General features: G+C 46.4%; 1 protein-coding gene across 2 annotated transcripts in view; it reads left to right on the forward strand.

The window, feature by feature from the left end:
* Positions 1–21,045, forward strand: part of Htt (huntingtin) — a gene marked incomplete in the record, with an annotated part of 136,169 nt that overhangs the window by 82,201 nt on the left and 32,923 nt on the right. For both annotated transcript variants that reach the window (XM_013506814.1, XM_013506815.1), the window contains 10 exon segments: positions 271–349; positions 478–639; positions 2,543–2,598; positions 3,718–3,866; positions 8,504–8,640; positions 10,007–10,123; positions 11,748–11,870; positions 12,110–12,345; positions 13,226–13,368; positions 18,511–18,718. In XM_013506814.1, coding sequence (XP_013362268.1) covers positions 271–349; positions 478–639; positions 2,543–2,598; positions 3,718–3,866; positions 8,504–8,640; positions 10,007–10,123; positions 11,748–11,870; positions 12,110–12,345; positions 13,226–13,368; positions 18,511–18,718 — 1,410 coding nt within the window.

Raw genomic sequence — 21,045 nt, forward strand, 5'->3', positions numbered from 1 at the left:
CAGGACTCGAGGAGTGAGTTCTCCTTAGCAGAAAAGCTTGGGCTTGAGTCACCTTCTCTAGGTGGCCAGACTTGGGCTGTCGGGCAGCTGCACATTCCACATTGTTTCATTATCTTGGCACGTGCCCCTCCGTGCTGAAGGCCCTTGCAATTGCAGTTCCTTCTCATACCTCTGTCCTGTGAGCATGATATTGGTGTGACCTGAAGGATGGCTGAATGCAAAGAAGATCACTGACGGAAGTTCTCTACTTCCTCTTTTCCCCTCTGGCAGATGGTTTGATGTGCTCCAGAAGGTGTCCTCCCAGCTCAAGACAAACCTCACGAGTGCTACAAAGAACCGTGCAGACAAGGTAGGTAGCTTGCCCTGGTGGCAGCTCGTGGACCATAGCATGTGAGCACAGCTGCTTGAGATTCCAGATTGCTTGCCTAAAGCCTAAAGCCTGGACATGCACCAACAGGTTCTTTCTCTTTTTAACAGAATGCTATTCACAACCACATTCGTTTATTTGAGCCTCTTGTCATAAAAGCTTTGAAACAGTACACGACAACAACCTCTGTGCAGTTGCAGAAGCAGGTTTTGGATTTGCTGGCACAGCTGGTGCAGTTACGGGTGAATTACTGCCTTTTGGACTCGGATCAGGTTTGTCATGTTCCTCTTTCCGCTCCCTTGAAGAGCAGTGAGGTTTGCTTTCCCCCAGTGGTTGCTGCCTCTCTCCCCCTGCGTGGGATTGATGGGTGCAGAAGACTTGGGAGCTTCATGTCTGTCTCTTGCTGTCCTTGAATTGGCCTTTAAACACCTGCCAGAGGTCTTCTTATACAGCCCCCACACCCCACTCCAAGATATATTTGAATTTAAATGGTAAGGTACAGTATAAGCTTTGCAAAATCCAGAGACTTAAAAAAAATATCATTACTTAGGGTCTGCAGTTTCAAGCAGTTAAAAAAGTTTGCTCACCTCTGTGCTCCTGGGAACCCCCGCAGGGAGCTGTGTGGCCTTGCATGAGGGTTCCTGTCCCCTCACAGTTGGTCATGCTCTTTCAGGAGGCGGGACTGGTGGTGCCTTCATTGGTTGAAGTTACCTTAGGTCATCAAAGTAGGACTCATTTTTGGGCTATGATCTCAGGCAACTATCTGTGTGAGAAAGGAGTTCTTGACATGGAAGTACGACAATTCTATATTACCTGTCCTCACAGCCTATTGACGTCTTTACTCATCTTACAGCCTCCATTCCCAGCCGAATCAGAGAAACTCTGATTTCCCCACAGGTGGGCTGGGGTGGGGCCTGTTTCTAGTGAAGAGGAATGATAGCGGAGCTTTGGCATGGCCTGCCCTTTCATGGTTTCTTCCATTATGAAAGCTGTCAGGAACAAATCAGTGTAAGTGGCCCACTGTTCTTCAGTTACCTCCTCTGGCACTCGAAGTGGCGTGGGGAGAAGCCTGGTCTGTGGCCCTGGGCTGCTGGGGCTGGGCCAGGGGTTCAGGGATGAGGGCTTCTGGGACCACGGCTGGGTGCCCCAAGGAAGCCAGAGCGCTGATTGCTGCATCAGTAGTAGTGTGTCGGAGACAGCAGTCGTCTTTTGTCCTGTTGGCAGAGATAGAAGCTGGTGTGCTCGTGGGATAGCTGCAGACTGTGGCTTCTTTCTGGGCTGTTCTTAGTAGGCAGAGAGAGTAAACAGCTCTCCACTGCGGCACAGACTCATCAGCAGACTCAGCGGTTCTCCCAGATTCTTTGTAGACTCATGGTCCCTGGATCCTTTTCTCACAGGTGTAGTAATTTTTGTTGCTCCCTTCTGGTATCCTACAGTCTCCATCCGCTACTTAGTTCTTGACATGGGCCAGCTGAGATTCCCGTGTGCCCTCTATACGAGCTGACCTCACTGTAGCAAGTGCCCCCGCCCCCCCAGGACCCAGCCCTCTACCTCACACCAGCAAAGCCCTCTCCCAACTGCCCTCACTCAGGGGAAGGTGCTTTCTTGGCATGAGCACTCTGGCTTCCTGCTTGCCCTGCATTACAAGACAGTTCTATGAACAAGGGTGGGAGACTGGAGCAGACAAACTATTGTACTCTGTGCAGGGCTCAGGGTCAGTGGGTGTGAGTCCCATGTCTAATCTGTGGGAACTTCCTGTCAGGGCAACAGTGACACAAACCAGCTCTCTTGCCATCGACTGCCACTGCTCCTCTGGGGTCACGAAGGACTCCAAGTGTGGGTGGGAGGGAGAAGACTTGGGCATTGTGCTGCTCGGGTCACCCCTCCCTGGAGCTCATGGGCCCCCAGATGTGATTGGGGTGATACTTGGTGTCTCCTGGAGTTTATTTGTTTTTCCAGTGAGGTTTTACCACAGTGTTTAGTAAACTTGGTCTCGAAGGGATTGCTCAAGTGCTCTGCAGTTACCGTGTATGACTTGAGAGTAGATTTGAGTTCTTCGTTGTAAACAAATCAGGAATCTTAGTAAGATTTTACACAGATGTGCAGGAAGAAAAGAAAGCTGGTATTTATGTTTTGATCTTACTGTTGAGGTGAAACTTACTTTCCTGCCTGCAGGTGTTTATTGGATTTGTGCTAAAGCAGTTTGAATACATTGAAGTAGGCCAGTTCAGGTAAGCATGTTGCTGTTTTCGAGTTCTTTTTTTTTTTTTTTTTTTTTTGGTTTTTCTCCGGTACCGGGAACCGAACTCACGACCTTGCGCTTGCCAGGCAGGCGCTTTTTGCCGCTGAGCTAAATCCCCAGCCCCTGTTTTCGAGTTCTTATCCCTACTGTAAGTGTATGTGTAAGTTTAGGTTATTAAGATAAATGTTTCCTTTAAAGGACTATTAGACATCTTGACTGTTTTTTGGTTTGTTTTTTTGCCCCTTATGAAAATTAGAGTAATAGGGTATATATACTTTTTATTTCTCTTAAAATTAATGAAAAACCTTTTCTGGAGAGCTGGGGATTTAGCTCAGCGGCACAGTGCCTGCCTGGCAAGCACAAGGTCGTGAGTTCAATTCCCGGTACCAGGAAAAAAAAAACAAAACCTTTTTCTGTACTGGTATAGAAGTAGTTCTGCACCTGATAGTTATGTATGTTGTCAGTTTCCATTTCACATGTCAAAGCACTTAAAGTTATATAATAGATTTGTAAATGACTCTTACCTGATGGAGCACTTTTTCTAATGTTGGAAAAACCTTTTTTTAGTAATGTCTTTATTGAGAGTGATTATACACTTTACATACATTGACTGCAGCTTTTCCTTGCTAGGCATTAAGGGTTTAGTACATCTTGTCATGCCTGGTACAGGTTTGTAAGTACAGTAATTAAAAATAAAATCCCAAGTTTCTGAAAGTCTTAAGTAGTTTGTGGGTAAATGGAGGAGGAGTGTTTATTAACTTCCCAGGGGTCTAGCTGTTTTCTAATTACATAAGATGCCCTGATGTAGTTTTGGGCAAGGTACTGTTTTCTCCCTTGAGTCTGTTTCTTTAAGAGTGAAAAGGCAGATGGGGAAGTAAGAAGATTGTACTTGCTGAGCCTCTGATGTTACCAGTTGCCCACCAGCTGCTGCCATGTGACCTCTCAGACCCTGGCTGTCCTTGTGGTGGGATTAAGTTAGGTTGCTGGGCTGCTTTAGCTTAGGACACTCTGTGTTTCAAAGTTGAGTCTTGAGTTATTCTATGTTATTTATGTTGATCATGTATCATAATTATAAAAGAAACGGCTAACTGGTTGTCTTTGTTTCCAGGGAATCAGAGGCAATTATTCCAAACATCTTTTTCTTCCTGGTGTTACTGTCTTATGAACGCTACCATTCAAAGCAGATCATTGGAATTCCTAAAATCATCCAGCTCTGCGATGGCATCATGGCCAGCGGGAGGAAGGCTGTAACACATGGTAAGGGACTACACTTCCCCTGCCTCCAGTGACATGATGTGCCCGAGAGTGTTACTCTTCTTTCACCCACATTCAACCCTGAATGCTGGCTCTGTGCTGCATGGAGCTGTGTGTGTATGCACACGTGTATGCATGTTCATGTCCATATGTGTGCTGATGGACATAGTTAAAGATGTTTAGGAAAAGACCATGCTGTATACTTGTAGGAGTATATGATTAAATTAGGAGGTAAGATATAAAAAACAGTAAGTATAGACAAATAAATAGAAATGTTGCTATTTATATGAAACAGAAAATCTTTTAAGTTTTCAAATTTTTACTTATTTTTTTTTTGTAAGGCTGGGGGTCAAATCCAGGGCTTTAGGCATGCTAAGCAAGGACTACCACTGAGCTACACCTCAGCCCAACAAAATTTTTAAATCCAACATGCCTTATTTTACATTTTTACTGGTTTTCCAGTGGTATAGGAGGGTATGATTGAACTTTGATTTGGGGTTGTTTTGCCTCGTTATTTCACAGGATCATCAATCAGAACACCAGCAAGTGGTCAGCTACTCAGTTAACTTCGTCCTAACCTGTGGGAGCAAGAGGAGGTGCAAGTTAAGAATACAGTGTAAATCTTGGGCCCTTTAGAACTCATTGTCTAGCATTTCCCTGTTGGCCCATCCCTGCTCTTTTGTCAGGTGCCTTAGTTATTTTTCTGTCATTGCTGAGACAAAATACCTAACACCCAACTTTAAAAGGGGAAAGTTTATTTAGCTCACAGTTTGTAGAGGTTTCAGTCCATGCTTGGCTGGCTCCAAGGCGGGGTGCCACATGGCAGAGGGCAACAGTTCGTGGTGGCAGAGGATAGTAAAAGCAAAAAGTGAGAGGTGAGAGCAAGCTCTTTCCCATCCTTATATTGTATGCTACCCACCCTAGGGAAGATGTAGCATTCACACCCTTAATTCCAGCGTTGGACCATAAATCAATCACAAATTCTAGAAGCTTTTCCCCATGGCAGTATGAGGCTTTGTGGGGATATCTAGACACAAACCATAACATTTTGCCCTTTGGCCCCCAAAGACTCATGCACATCTCTTTATGCAAAAGGCATTTAGTTCACCTCCAAGAGTTGCCAAGGTTCTAACACATTTAGCACTGCTGAAAAGTACAAATCCCAAGTCTCCTCTGAGATTTAAGGCAAACTGTTAGCTGCAATCAGCTGTACAAATGAAAGGAAAGTTAAATGCTTCCAACATTCAATGACACAAGATAGACATTTCCATTCTAGAAGTTATAAGCAAGGGGATACAAAGGAATGGAAACAAAGCAAGTCCAGAATCCAGCAGGGCAAACATTAAGTCGGGTAGTTCTGTGTGCAGCATCCAGTCTCTGGCAAGATGTGAACTCCAAAGGGCTTGGGTTGTTCCACTGCTATGGTTCGGCTGGTGGTTGTAGCTCCCATGGCTTCTGTCTTGGGCAAGCTCTACTCCCTCTTTGCAGTTTTCCTCAGATGATCCACATTCCTGGCTTCTCCAGACTTCTGGGGTCTCCACTGCTCCGTTGGCTTCACAGCTTCATACACTGCCCTTTCTTTTATTTATTTATTTATTTTAATTTTTTTGGTACTGGGAATCGAAATCAGGACCTTGTACTTGCCAGGCAGGTGCTTGTGCTGCTGAGCTGTATCCCCAGCCCCATACACTGCCCTTTCAGGGACACACTGCCTGGCCTCCCAGGCCTTCTGAAATCTGAGTGAAAGCCTTCCTGATTGTACATATCTTCTGTTTTCCATGCATCCAAAATCAGCACCACATGGATGATGCCAGGGTCTGCTGCCAGAAGGAGCAGTGGCCAAGTTTCCCTCTCTCTTGTCAAGTGCCTGGATCACTGAGCACTCTTAATCCAAATCTGAGGAACAGATTCTCTATGCTGCTGCCATTCTGGAACATAGGCTCTGTGGCTTTCTTCACAAAGCAGAACCTTTCACTTTTTGCAATTTGAGGTGGCAAAGAGTGGAAACTTGCTACTTCTTTTGATGCCCTCAGGCCACCTTTTCTATTCTCCTGTTCCTTCTCAGCAATCAGGATCTCCTGTGCTCTATCTTTGTAGTCCATAGCTTTACTGGAGCTTCCTCTCTGACCAAACTCACAATGTTTTGAGTCATTCTGCTGCGCTCTTTGCTCTTGATTCTCAACATAAATCTGGCTAAAAGCCCCCAACAGTAGCTATGCCAGTGCCTCAACTCCAGACTGCCTTGAAATTTCTTCTGCCAGATTAATTACTCTGCCACCCTTAATTGCAGTCTCAGGCAAAGTCTCTGGACACAAGAAAAATGCAGACAAACTTTCTGCTAAACCATAACACACATCGTCTGGAGTCCCAGCAGCCAAGGCAGTCTTTCTTCGCAACAGAAGTCTCCTGAGCCTGGTCTTTACTGGCAGAATTTGTATCTGCCTTCTGGTCTTCTGGGCTCAAATCAGAATCTTCCATACAGAACAGCCTAGGTGTTCTGCCTACTTTTTCAGCTAGCATTTCCAAACTCTCCACAAGTCATTTCCAAAGGCTACTGAACCACATGGTGAGGTACAGTCAGCAATGACACCACTTCTCTGGTACCAAATTCTGGAACAAGGTGCAGCCATTTCCTTTTTGCTCTTGTTGTTTCTGCTGTCTTCCACCGTCATAAACTGTTGCCCCTTTGCCATGTGCTACCTTTCCTTGGAACCAGCTGATGATGGACTGAAATCTCTACAAACTATGAGCTAAAGTCAGTCTTTCCTCCTTTATCCTTAGGTGTCAGGTATTTTGTCTCAGCCATGAGAGGAAAGTTAACTAAGACACCAGGAATCTAAGCTTTTGCTCCTTGGTAGGGATGCATCTTCAGACCTTAGGGGCCCTGTCTTGGTTACTTTTCTCTCGTTGCTGGGACAAAATACCTGACGCCCCAAATGAAGGAAGGAAAGGTTTATTTCGCTTACAGTTTGTGGAGGTTTCAGTCCACACTTGGCAGATTACAAGGCAGAGTGGCACATGGCAGAGAGCTACAGCTCATGGCGGCAGAACACAGCAAAGCAACAAGCACCCACACAAGGGAGGAAAATGGCCAGAAGCACAAAAGCCAGGAAATAGCCCCAAGCAGCCTCTTGCTCTCCCTTACATATGCAAACTCTCCACCCCAGGGCCGGTGCAGCTCTCACACCCATAATCAATCAAACTCTAAGAACCTGCCCCATGACTGCATGAGGCTTTGGGGGGACACCCAGACACAAACCATAACAGGCCCACAGACAGGAGAAAGCCTCTACCATGCCACTCCAAGCAGAGTCCCCTTGCTGTGTCTGCCTCTGCATCTGCCTGGAGAGCATGGGGAGAGCAGTGCTGAGAGACAGGGTAGGGCTTCAGTAGGAGGGTGCCTCAGCAGAAGTACTGAAGGCTGAAATCCTAGCGTTCAGGTCAGAGTGTTTAGTTGAAAATACAAATGTCAAATATAGAAAACTAGGTTTTCCTGGATTTAGAGGATCTTTTGGACAGAGAGCTCGGAGGCAGCCAAACCCAGTACTGTCTGTCAGCGTGCTTGCTTACTGGGCGGGAGATCAGCAAGTTTACCTGAGTGTAAATGTCCTCAGGGGCAAGAGAGTATATGGGGTGTCACCGAGGGTCAGAATGCGGGTGAGTGTGTGTGTGTGTGTATAAACTGAGGGTCTATGGACCAGTTAAACTCATGTGGTTATAGTGGTTATGGTAGACCAGTGAAATTAGTTTGACTTCTGTTTTGGACCAATATAAGACCTAGGGAAAACCTTCTATCCTAAGGAGAGAGTAAGTTCACCTAAAACATTTCTAAACTATAACTAAATGTATTCTATAGGAAAAGTATCCATTGTCTTTTTAGGTAAATCAAATTGTTTATGAATGGATGTTGCTAATTTGATTATTTGAAAACTTTATTATTTTTAAATTGACTCTTGATTTTTTTCTTTTTTTTTGTGTACCAGGAATCAAACTCATGACCTCACCCTTGCCAGGCAGTCACTATGCCACTGAGCTAAATCCCTGGTCTCAAATTGACTCTCGAATTTGAATCACCTTTTATCAGAAGTGATGTTACATTATAGAAATTCTAGACTTCTTTTTCTTTTCGTGTTTTGTTTTTTGTTTTGGGGTTTTTTTATGGTCCTGGGGCCTCATGTATGTTTGTTTAGCAAGCTCTCTACCCTTGGCTACATGCCGTCACTCATTCATTCATTCTTTCATTTATTTATTTATTCTACTTTTTTGAGACAAAGTCTCAATATGTAGTCCAGGCTAGCCTCCAACTCACAACATGGCTCTGGCTGGCCTTGAACTCATGGCAATCCTCCTGCCTCAGCCTCCTAAGTGCTGGGATTTCAGGTGTACGCTTCCATGCCTGGCCCGATCCTTTTTTATAAGAAATCTTCACAGAACTCTCAGTGTTCAGAGGAAGAACCTTGAGCTTGCCCAGTGGTATTATGATGATTTCACAACACCCATTGATAAACTTCATCCTTTATCACAAACAAGTATGGGTTATGGTTTTCTTTATTTCATGAAAGTGTTTTGGAGGTGTTCAGACCCATCTAGCAAACATTGTTTTCTCATAAGATCTTATTAGCATGCTCTTATACCCACAGCAATCCCAGCTTTGCAGCCCATAGTCCATGACCTTTTTGTGTTAAGAGGAACAAACAAAGCTGATGCAGGGAAGGAGCTTGAAACCCAGAAGGAGGTGGTGGTGTCAATGCTGTTGCGACTCATCCAATACCATCAGGTAGGAGGGAAGTGTGGTGATGCTCAAGGACTCTCCATTGTCCCTGGACATGGGAAGGAATGCTGTGTGGTCCAGCCTATGCTCAGCAGTGGGTGATAGCACTGACACCTGGGGAGAGCCTGGTGTTAGGGGGTACAGTAGGCCTGTGACAGTGAAGCTTTAAGAGCTTTCAATGATAACAGCCTGCTGCAGCAGTCGGGTGTGTCTTTAAAGCCAGGTCAGCCCAGACTGTACCTGCTGCCTGGCTGACAGTCCTGACACTTTTCCAGATAGTGAGGCTGGGCCTTTTCCAAAGCAAGGGCCAAGAATCAGTTAATGAATAACATTGCTTTGGGAGAATTCTGAGAAATAATACAAGACTCAAGTCTGAAATAATTTAAAGACTTTTTTTTTTAACTTCCTGCTATTTTGACAGGGACAGGGTCTTGTTCTCTAAGCAGACTTTTGATTGTTTTCCATAAGGGGTGCAGAAATTTGAAGACATTTGGAGACAGCTCCAGCTCAGCTTTCTTGGTTTCTGTGTAAACCTGTGCCGTTGCACAAGCCTCACTTACTTTTCTACGTTCTTTTTGCTATCTTTGAATCTTTATGAAACCGTAAGCTTTCTCAGGGAAACCATACTTGTGTACTCATGTTTTGATCAATCTATGTAATACTTAATGAAATACTTAATGCTTAATTCCCTGATTACAGTAGCATTTCAAGTACCATACAGCATTTTGAGAGCAAGCAGCTGCACTTAGTGAGCCAGTGTGTCACGTTAAACCACCAGCTGATAGCATGGCGCGTTTCAGGGCCACGTAGGCTCATTGCAGCCCCTGCTTTCCACTGTTACAGCAGCTCAGCCAGGGCCAGGATGCTGTGCTTATACAATTAAGCAGTGGGTGGCCCCATGTCTGTCTAAAGCGAGTGCCATGCCAGGGACAGTAGGAGACACCTCAGAGAACATGTGGAGTTGATGCACACAAAAGTGTGAAGGCACCTGCAGGATAGGTTAGTCAGGCTGTATTTGAGTTTCCCCAAAAGTTAATGCAGATGCTTTTCATCTTGTGCCTTTCCCCTGATCATGAAGTCTTGTAAATTCCATGGCAATAACACTGAGCATGGGTTACCCTGAGCAAGAGAAATTAGAGAAATTGCTGGTCTCCGCTTGCGTGTTCTTATGGTTCCTCCATTCACATGTGCTCGGGTTAGGACTGTGTCCGCTTCCTCTGTCCTCACATTGGTTGTGGGGGTGCCACCTCTGCTTGGATCCCAGAGCTTTGCAGCTGCCTGGGACCAACGTGAGGGGCGAACATGTGTAGGGACGGCAGGGTGCGCCAGGCCAGAAGGCTTCGTTGGTGTGCACAAACTTGGGCTCTTGCAGGTGCTGGAGATGTTCATCCTTGTCCTGCAGCAGTGCCACAAGGAGAATGAGGACAAGTGGAAGCGGCTGTCTCGGCAAGTCGCTGACATCATCCTGCCCATGCTTGCCAAGCAGCAGGTTTGTCACCGCAGTCCTGGCTCATTTCTTACAGTAATTATGACTTATTTCAGGGTAGATTAAAATCCCAGTCAAAGGGGATTGATGAACAGCTTTTCCTCAGATTGTAATGTATTCTCCTTTGATAGTGCTCTGCGCGGTCATAGGGCAGATGATTCCCTTTATTCCTGCAGTAACCTCCAGGTCGGGGTTGTCTGGGGAAAGCAAGGCTCAGAAGTCACACAGCTCGAGAGTGCTAGGAGTGAGGTTGCCCCAGTCTCACTCCACAGTTTGGGTATTTTCCTGTTTTATTACACCATGTCCTTCATTCTGGTCCTGAAGGTATTTTGTTTGATCTTTAGCTTTCTAGGTTTTCCCTTATCATTTGGAAAATCACTGTGTAGTTACTCATCATTGAATCAGAGTCGTTATAGGGATGTACATCAGTCAGTGCCCATCATCAGCAGGGGCATGGTTGATACATAAATTTAGTTGGGAATGTTTTGTATTCATTAAAAGTAATGGTAGAATTTAGACCAGTTGCCTTGTGAATTTTCTTTTGCTTTTTAATCTTTTGGTGCTGAGGACTGAACCCAGGGCTTTCTGCTTGCTGGATGAGTGTTGTACCACTGAGCTAAGTCCCCAGCCCCTTACTTGTGTATTAGTCACCTTTCCCATGGCTGGGACAAGATACCTGATGCTGTGGTGTAAAGGAGGAGAGGTTTATATTGGCTTATGGTTTCCATCCTTAATTGTCTGGCTCCAAGGCGGAAGTAGCAGGCAGAGGAGCCTTGTGAGGAGAAGGTGCTGGGCCGGCAGCAGCCAGGAGTGCAGGGAGGAGCCAGGGACAAGAACACACCCTTCCTTTCAGACATTGCCTCAGGGGCCCTTCTCTTGGGACCAGAGGCTGCTCCCAGCAGCAGGTCAGCTGCCAGCTCCGAGAGCTCATCGTCAGTGAGCAAGTGCCCTTGGTGCGCTCGCTCCAGCCACATGTGGCACTTGGGTGTTCACTGCACTCTAAAGCAAGAGAAGCAGATGCATGCCTAGTGTGCCTTCTCAGAACAGAACAGAACAGAAGCCTCTCTCTCTGTGTGTGTGGGCGGTGGGCTAGAAACATGGGAAAAAGGAAATAGAGACCTACGCCCATGTGTTAATGTTTGTTACTAATGGGCAAGGTGGTGGTCAGGTCCAGGGAAAAAACAGAAAGAAGTGGGCCAGGGATATAGCTCAGCAGCACAAGCACTTACCTGGCAAGTGCAAGGTCCTGAGTGCAAGTTCTGGTACCAAAAAAAGAAGCAGCATGTGTCACATCCCACATACGCCTATAGGAAAATATGCATGAAATCTGGGTCCCAAAGTGCTGTCAGCAGCTGCATCAGAATGGCCACTTCTAGATGATTCATTTCATACTTTGGTGTATTTGACCTTTTCACCGAAACAAGTATTATTTGGGTTAAAATCTAAGTTGGAAAGATTGCCATCATGGAGAAAAAGTAGCTGCTAGCAAGCTGTCCTGAAAAGTGGCTCATTTCGATGCTGAACTTAGAAGGTGGTAATGGTGACTGTGACCTTCTGCCTGGGGACATGGGGCTGGCGTTTCCAGTGTAGGCTCACCTCGGAACATCTGTGATGTTCAATCCCACAGATGCATATTGACTCACATGAAGCCCTTGGAGTGCTAAACACTTTGTTTGAGATTCTGGCCCCTTCCTCCCTCCGCCCAGTGGACATGCTTTTGCGCAGTATGTTCGTCACTCCAAGCACGCTGGTGAGTCTCCCAAGGCCCCCAAACCATGGGCGGGCTCCTGCAGACAGAGTTGCTGTGGAGGGTGTGGTAGAGGATCGGCATTTGCTGCCTTGCTGCAGGGCCACACCAGGAGAAGCAGTGGTGTAGGGATTTATTGATGGAATGGTGAAACTGGGTGATTTTCTTTTATAAAATTGGCAATTGGGGGAAATGTAGTATTTCTTTCTTTCTGTAGCTGTAACTTACTTTGTCTCCTTTAGGCCTCTGTGAGCACTGTCCAGCTGTGGATCTCTGGAATCCTAGCCATCCTGAGGGTCCTCATTTCCCAGTCAACTGAGGATATTGTTCTCTCTCGCATTCAGGAGCTCTCCTTCTCTCCATATTTAATCTCCTGTTCAACAATTAGCAGGCTGAGAGATGGGAGTAGTAATTCGACACCAGAAGAACACAGTGAAGGGAAACAATTGAGGAATTCGCCTGAAGAAACATTCTCGAGGTGCGCTCTGTATCTGATCCTACAGCCAGTATCCTTGGGAAGATGCATTGTGTCTGCTGATCAGTGTGTCTGGACTAAGTGCTGGTCTAGCCCTGGCTTTGTGCGCAAGCTGAGGAAATGTGTGTTGCTATGTTTTAGTCCAGCCACCTTACCTGGGACCCTAGCTCTGTGCCTCTCTTCAGGCTGTGTCACAATCCATTTTGTCCTCATTAAAGACTTGACAGAGTGGCTCAACCTGTGCTGGGCAGGGCGTGGTCCACTTTCTATGCAGGCAGTAAGGTTGTGTATTGCCTGTAGAAGTTCAAACCCCTAGAAAGCCCTAAAAGTTGAACTCGTGTTTATGCTCATCGTGTGCTGAAGGGCTGTATGCTGTCAGTGATCAAGAGCTTCCCCTGCCAAGGAGGGTAGTGCCTGCTACGTACCTGCTACGTACCATCAGCTCTGTCTTCTTCCTCAAACCTATGAGTTTGAGGAAGTGAGCAAGATTGAGCACTTGGAAATGCTGCTTTGTGGACAAGAGTCTGTCCCCAACCCAAGCTTCTCTAAATTAGAGCTGCTTCTTGAGTTGCTCCCTCTGCCCCAGCACCTTTTGGTTGGCTGTCCTGGTTGCCATCAGGAGAGCTGCCCAGGGTTGCTGGGAGAGATGAATGTGGAGCCTGCCCAGTACCTATGTGTGGCCTGTGGCCCTCAGTGCTTCAACTGAAGCAAGTTGCCAAAGCCAGTGGCGCGTTCAGTACCTGCAGAGGATTAGCAGACGCCCAGTGTGCCTTGCCTGTGTCTCTGCTCTTCCTGACTTACTCTGTATGTCCCGTGTATACTTGGCACATGTGCTGCATAATAGTCGCTTCACTCACTGTCATTCCTCTCATTTTCTTGGAAGGTTTCTATTACAACTGGTTGGGATCCTTTTAGAGGACATTGTTACAAAGCAGCTGAAGGTGGAAATGAGTGAACAGCAGCATACTTTCTACTGCCAAGAGCTAGGCACACTGCTCATGTGCCTCATCCACATCTTCAAGTCTGGTAGGTGAATTGGCTGCATCCATGGTATCCCTGTCCTGCACTGTATGCTTGGGGCAGAAGCTCTGCTCTACATGCTTTGCTGTTGGACAGTGTGTCCTGTGGGGAAAAGAGTAAGCAGCTCAGCAGGTCTCTGTCAGGCTGCTTCCCGGGAAGAATGGAAAGTAGTGTGGCTGGAAAATCTGTGCTAGTGTTCATAGCAGCATTCATTATTCACAGTAGCCAATCTGTGGAAGCAGCTCAGGAGTTCTTCAGTGGACTAACAGATAAGCAAAACCTTGTACATATGCAAGATACAATACTGGGTTTGTGGGCATAATTCATTCCAGAAGCATGTTTATAATCCAAAACACTTGTGTATCAAAGCATTTTTCTGGATAAGAAATAATGAAAGCTCAGGTGATTCGTTCTACAGCCCAAAAATATTCATATAAGAGTGATTACAATACTATACTGTAGTTAGGTATGGTGATGCACGCCTGTAATCCCAGCACTTGGGAGGCAGAGGCAGGAGAATCCCTGCAAGTTTGAGGCCACCCTGGGCTATGAAGTGAATTCAAGGCCAGCCTGAACTGCACAGTGAAACCCTGTCTCAAAAAGATTAAAAAGGGGCTGGGGATATAGCTCAGTGGCATAAGCGCCTTCTGTCAAGCTCAAGGTCTTGAGTTCAATCCTCGGTACTGCCAAAAAAAGATTAATTAAAATACTGTAATGTAATACAGAATAATAAAATACAAAATAAAAGCAGAGTAAATTAATCTGCACTCGCCTGCAAAACCTTCAAGGCTGGTGTGAGGGAGACAAGAGGGGGAGGGTTATTATGTGGGACACCTTTACTATCACTGACACAATCACTGCTATTGATTGGCTTGATAGAATCTTTTTCTTTTCATGCAGCTTTGATAAGGAATCTGTCCCACTTGCTTTTGCCTTCTTTTGAGCATTTCATGGAAATAGGACATTTCATTATCATTAAACAGATTCATCAGTCACTGTTGCTACTGCCTTATTTGGGTGGTACTTTCCTACAAAATTTTGTACTGTAGTAAGAGACTCCTCCAACTTTTTTTCCTCCTCTGCAGACAAGATCTCTTCCATAATCTCTTGCTTTTGGGAGATGGTCACCCACAATCCCACAGAGGAGAGAGAGAGCAAGAGAGAGGACTACTGGCTCAGTTGTGATAATGTGATGTTCAGTGTCACGTACTACTTGTATTGCAGGACATCATTTTTTATCAAGTTAAAATTTGATAGAAATGTTTGCTTATATTGCAGAACACTTGGAGAACAAGTTACTTGCAATCCAAGGTTTTACTCTGTTTTTCAGCCTGAAAAAGGAAGATCTTAGCACAGGCTACAATATATGGATGAGTCTTGAGTAAAATAAGCTGAACTCAGAAGGACAAATACTATATGACTGCATTTGCATGAAACAGTACTCAGAATCATTGTATTAGTCATTTTTGCATGCCTGGGACAAAAACCTGACATCCACAACATGAAGGAAAGGCTTGTTTTGGCTCTTGGTTTCTGAGAGTTCAGCTCGTGTTTGGGCCCAAGGCATAAACAGCATAGTGAAAGGGCCCAGAAGAGAAAAGCTGCTCAACCCCTGAAGCAGAATGAGAAAGAAGGAGCTAGGGACAAGAATACACCCTTCCAGGTCTCACCCCAGCAACCACCTCCAACAAGGCCTCACCTCCTGACTGCACATTCTGCTGTGAACATCTGTGGATGAATCCGCAGATCAGTGTAGAACCCACATGATCCAGGCACCTTCCAAAAGCCCCACCTCTGAACACAAGAGATGTGTAGGGACAGTTTAGTTCTAAACTGTAACAGTCAGGGGCTGAGGATTTAGCTCAGTGGCACAGCGCCTGCCTGGCAAGTGCGAGGTCATGAGTTTGATTCCAGGTACTGGGAGAAAAAAACCAATAAATAAATAAATAAATAGGGGCTGGGGATTTAGCTCAGCGGCAAAGTGCCTGCCTGGCAAGCGCAAGGTCGTGAGTTCGGTTCCCGGTACTGGAAAAAAACCAAAATAAATAAATAAATAAATAAATAAATAAATAAATAAATAAACTGTAACAATCATAGAGGCAGAAAGAATGGTGGTGCCAGGGGTCAGAGAGAGGAGGGATGGAAAGTTACTGTTTAGTGGGTGCAGAGTTTCCGTTTTACAAGATGTCAAGAATGATAGAGATGGGTGGTGGTGATGGTTGTACAATATTACAAGTGTATTTACTGCCAGTACTGTATCCTTAGAAGTGACTAAGATGATAAATTTCATGCTATATGTATTTTACCACAATTTTTAAAAATTGGGAAAAAGGTGAATTAACCTGAGGGTTTTTTTCCATTTTAAAGATTTGAAGGCAGCGGAAGTGAGCTGTCTCACCTTTAACAGAATAGTGTGAATGGGTGACGTCTAGAGTTATCTAAAGTGATGTACCACACTGTGGTTCCTGCATTCAGTAGTCCTCGGTGGCAGGGATGAGACTTCCGCCTGAACCAAAGTGGGAAGCAGTGTGTGTGCTCAGGCGAGCACCCAGGGCGGGGGAGGGTTGCGGCTGGCTAGTTGGCTCAAGTGTATTGTGCCTGGTGCTTCACCTGTGGTGGGCATGCTTCTTCCACATCCCGCTCTGTCCTCTGTGTTGGCTTTGCTCTCTGCTGGGCTCCTTTCCCAGAACAGAAGGAGCCCTCCTGATGGCTGTGATCTCAACCCAAAGTCTGAGTGTGACTGGCCTGACCCTAATGGTGGGTGGTGGCCATGAGCCCCCAGTGTTCTGGCCAGCCTGGGCCAGGGAAGGATTGGGTGGCATTTCTCTGAGGAGGAGGATGGTTACTTTCCAGGAGAAGGATGAGGAGCAGCTAGAATTGATGATTTGGGCCAGGTATAAAGGCCTCTCAGTTCCAGTTTTAGAGATAACTTCCACCAAAGCCAAACCAGAAACAAGAGAGATGTGGCAGGGCACTTTTGCAGTCAGGTGACCCTCGCTATGGTTGGGTTTTTATACACAGTTCATGTGCACGCCTTTATATTAGGAACTAATCACCATTTCCAGCCTTGCTTTGTTCACCAAGACTTAGAGATGGTAAGATGCTGTCACTGTGGGCCACACCAGAATTTTTTTTGTTTTTGTTTTTTGTTTTTTGTTTTTTTGGTTTTTTCTCCGGTACCAGGAACCGAACTCACGACCTTGCGCTTGCCAGGCAGGCGCTTTGCCGCTGAGCTAAATCCCCAGCCCCCACACCAGAATTTAATGTTGATAATAGATGATAGTTTTGAGCCTTCTTATTTACCAATATTGGAAGAATTTTCTTTTTCTGTTTTTGAAGATTTTTGGGTTTTTGCTTCACTGACCACTGTAGCAACTTTAAAGTCAAGAAAATGTTGCCTTGTTTGTAAATACCAGGTGGTTCTTACTGTATCGGTCATTTGAACCTTTTGGCTTTGATTGGCCTGGACTTGAGAGCAGAGGAGACTTCTCAGTCTCCTTTGGGTAAGAACAGACTTACTGTGACCTGCTGCTTGTCCAGTGGTTTAGGTGCTCGCTGTCCCCTCACCCCGACCTCCCCCTCTTCATTTCCTCCAGATTCAGTGCTGACCAGTAGAAACCGTGAGGGGCCATCAGGTCTTCTCTGGCTGGCTTGTAGCCACACGAGTTGCTGGAGACCTGAGAGTGGCTAATGTCCTTGAGGTAGCTCCTTTCAGAACAGGCCAGGACACTGTGGAGGAGTGTGGCTCATTGGGGCACACGGACCTTGCTCGAGCATTTGTGGACACTGTCTCATTGGTCTGGTGTTTGCGGATGGGCGCTGAGGGGGTGTTATTGTCTGTTTCTCTCTCCTCCATCAGCATGGCCACATGTTTAGCTACAGACAGGAGGTGGCAGACATTTGTTTGGTCTTGAGATAGGGTTGAAATAAATCATCTTGTATTTTTATAAAAGTGAGGTACACTGAGCATGTAAAGTTGGTAATTTGTGTTTAACCATTGCTTAAACAAAGGCAGTTTATTGTACTCAGTAGAATAGTTGTCTGTTACAGATGTTGATTCTTACAAGAGGACCTAGTCGGAGGAGTAACCTTGATCTCTGTTTATGTGCTGCCCCTCTTGTTCGACCAGGGGAAACTTATCCCAGAGTTGCCTTTTCAAATCAGAGCCAACATTAACAGAACAACCAAGAAGGATACCTTTCCTCCAGTATACAACATTGGGGGTAATCAGTATCCCTGTCTTGCTCGAAGATGGACCAGTTTAGAACCAGATGGGGTGGCTGGAGGGAGGGGGAAGAAATTCAGTTAGCCTCTGGGTCCACAGTTCTACATTTACAGGTTCCACCAACTACCTTCAAAAATACTTGCAGAATACATTTTTATCCAGGTATGGCAGCACATGCCTGTAATCTTAGCTACTTGAGAGGCTGAGGCAGGAGGATCACCAGTACAAGGACAAGTAAGGCAGTGTAATGAGACCCTGTCTCAAAAATAAAAAGGGCTGGGGCTGGGGATTTAGCTCAGCGGCAAAGCACCTGCCTGGCAAGCGCAAGGTCGTGAGTTCGGTTCCCGGTATCGGAGAAAAACCAAAAAAAATAAAAATAAAAATAAAAAATAAAAAGGGCTAATGATATAGCTTAGCACTCCCTGGGTTCATTCACCAGTATTGCAGAAAACTAAACTGGGCTGAATGTGTACAGAGCCTTTCTTGCTACGATCCCTAAGTAATACAGTGTAACACCCATCTCCACAGTGTTCATGTTGTCTTGGGTGTTGAATCCAGAGATGAAATGAAATATCCCTGAGGGCGTGAAGCTCCACACAGTCTTGCTGAATTTTTTATGCAGCACTCAAGTGTGTCCAGGTGATGCCCATGGTGCTTGGGGGGTCCTAGCAGCCGTCTGAGTTGGGGAAGAAGGTGGGAGGGGATGCGCATTGCTTCCTGGTCATGCGATGAGTGCAATGCCTGTCTCTACTCAGGACAGAGAAAGTGAATTCTCTTACGTGCCATCGGCTTTAGTGTGGAAGCATAGGAAAGGGCTGCCTGTGCATCTTTCAACATAAAGTTTTCACAGAGCTACCTGGGGTTAGGCTCAGACAAGTACCAGCACATTTCCCCACCATCAGCTCTGCTTTGTGTACTTCTAGGGATGTTCCGGAGGATCACCGCAGCTGCGACCAGACTCTTCACCAGCGACACCTGTGAGGGCAGCTTCTACACACTGGAGAGCCTAAACGCACGCGTGCGCTCCATGGTGCCCACGCACCCGGCCCTGGTGCTGCTGTGGTGCCAGATCCTGCTGCTTGTCAACCACACCGACCATCGCTGGTGGGCAGAGGTGCAGCAGACGCCCAAGTAGGTGCATGGCCCTCCGCACCCAAGGCAGCTTGAGCTTTGGTGCCTGTGGAGGTGTTTTCATCTTCATTCTTCATGGGGCTTTGTAAGGTTTCAGCTGCATACTAATCTTTCTTGGGCACTATTGTGAGGGAAGATGTGTCCAAAACAAGCATTCAGTGTCACAGCCGCTGCCTCCCTGTGGTTTTCTTGGGCAAGCTGTTTGACACAGTTCCATCTTGTGGGTCTCAAGTTGGGTTGCAGCCCTCCTGCTAGTGTCTAGCATGAAAATTGGTTCCACAACCAAACATTTTGCAATGTCTTAACTTCATTAGGAGTTAAATGTGGTTCTGGTTATTCTTAGATAATGGAGTAATTATTTAGCAAATTTCAAAACTGTTTGGAAATGCTATATTTTTTATCATTCAAAAGATTTATTAAGTTTCTGGTTGTGGGTGGCCCTGTTTTGGTAAAGTGTTTCCAAGTTTGCGCATCCAGGTGCTTACTTGCTCGGACATCAGAGTGCAGTAAGAAGTGAAGACTGTGAGCCTGAGGGTCCAGAGCGGGTTTGGGTAGGGAGCCGCTCCCAAAAGAAGAAAGCAATGGAGTCAGTGCCTCTGCTGGGTGCTGGCATCCCCGCTGCGAAGTATGATGGCCCCTGCTCTGTGCTCCGTGCAGTGGGGTCTGCGGTACAAAGAAACATAGCTTCTGGCTCCTGTGTGCTAACTGCTCAGCCTGGGAGACAGCATTTGCCATGCTTAGAGTATGTCCTAGGCCTGTCCTCAGGACTGAGCAGGGGCATGGGAGACCAGAGGCTCCTTGTTCTGTGCTTCTAAAGTTTGAATGTAAATCAGCCACAGAGCTGATGTGGGTAAGGCTGGTGAGTCAGTGGCTCACCCAGGCCTGGGAATCTGCATGTCCACCAAGTTGTCATGCTGCCCAGGCATTACACCGGGCAGCAGAGATGCCTTGGCATCATAGGACCAGTGCTATCCTCTGACCCACTGTCATGCCTAAGGACTAGAGATTTTAGGAGCTTGTGTTTTTAACAGGCTTCCAGGATTGTCCAGTGGACACGCAAGGTTGAGTTGTGCTGCAGGACCTCAGGGTAGAATCTGTTGGTGGGGCAAGACAGAAGGAGGTGTCCCAGCCTACCAGCCCTGCCCCTCCCTGCTTGTTCAAGAGGTCAGTAAGGCCAGAAGCCGCCCTGAAAGCAGGTGCAGTGGTACATGCCAGTAATCCTAGCATTCTAGGAGGCAGAGGCAGGAGGATTGAATGTTCAAGCCTGGCCTGAGTGACTTAGTGGGACTTTGTCTCAAAAATAAGAAACCTTTAAAAAGGGCTGGGGATGTACCTAGTTGGCCACTGGCTTCCCTGAAACCTCAGTGTCCTGAAGAACAGAATTGCATTAGACATGCAGCAATAGAGATCGGACAGGCATGTCTAGGATTGGTGCTTCTGTCCTGGATCTGGGGTAACGTACCAAAAAGGGCCTTACAAGGCAGTTGGAAATTTGTGCATGAGCTCTGTGAACTGTTGTCTTGCAGCTGAAGTATTCAGGGAAAAGTGTCCTGAGTGACATATTACTCTCAGGTTGCAGCCAGAAAAACGGGTTGGTGTGGAGTAGAGTATGTGCAATGTGTAGGGTTTTGTGTACCTGTGTAGAGTGTGTATGTAGCATGTGTAAAGTTTGTGTGTGTGCCTACTTACCTAGAGTGTGCACATGAACTCAGACATGGCAAATGTAAGTGGCTATTGATTGAATTCTTCTTCACCACCTCTGCTGGTCTGAAATTTGCAGCGTGCGTGTTAAGGAGAGAAGCTGACAGAAGAAGAGGCGTCTGGGACAGTGCTGTGGAGGAGATAGAGCTGTGGGAAGTGTGGGGGTGGGGACAGCTTCTGAGGACAGGAGTGTCACAGATGAGCTTGTGGAATGTTGCTTTGGCCAGGCGCGGTGGCACATGCCAGTAATTGCAGGCAGGGAATCACTGCCACAGGCTGGGCTACAGAGTGAGTTCAAGGCCAGCCTGAACTGCATAGTGAGACTGAAGAGGGTCTCTTGAGTTGGTGCTAGTGAGGGTGCTTTGGGCACAGATGCTGACCTTATTGTAGTTGTTAACTTATTGCCAGTGTTTTAGAGTTGAACTGCAGTTGAGTTTGTGGTTTTGCCCATATGTCACTAAAGATGAGAAAGCCCCTTTTCTCAGCTGTTGGCTCAGACCCCTTCCATCTGCGGGGCTGCTCTCACCCAGCCTTCAGCCCACGTCGTTGGCGAGTGTCAGGGCTATAGTTGGGCACTTTATTTATGTGATGATTTGGCTAATACCTGTTACTTCCATTAGACCACG

The sequence above is a fragment of the Chinchilla lanigera genome, unplaced genomic scaffold (assembly GCF_000276665.1).
Source record: "Chinchilla lanigera isolate Chin_1 unplaced genomic scaffold, ChiLan1.0 scaffold00113, whole genome shotgun sequence".
In the NCBI taxonomy this organism is placed as follows: Eukaryota; Metazoa; Chordata; class Mammalia; order Rodentia; family Chinchillidae; genus Chinchilla; species Chinchilla lanigera.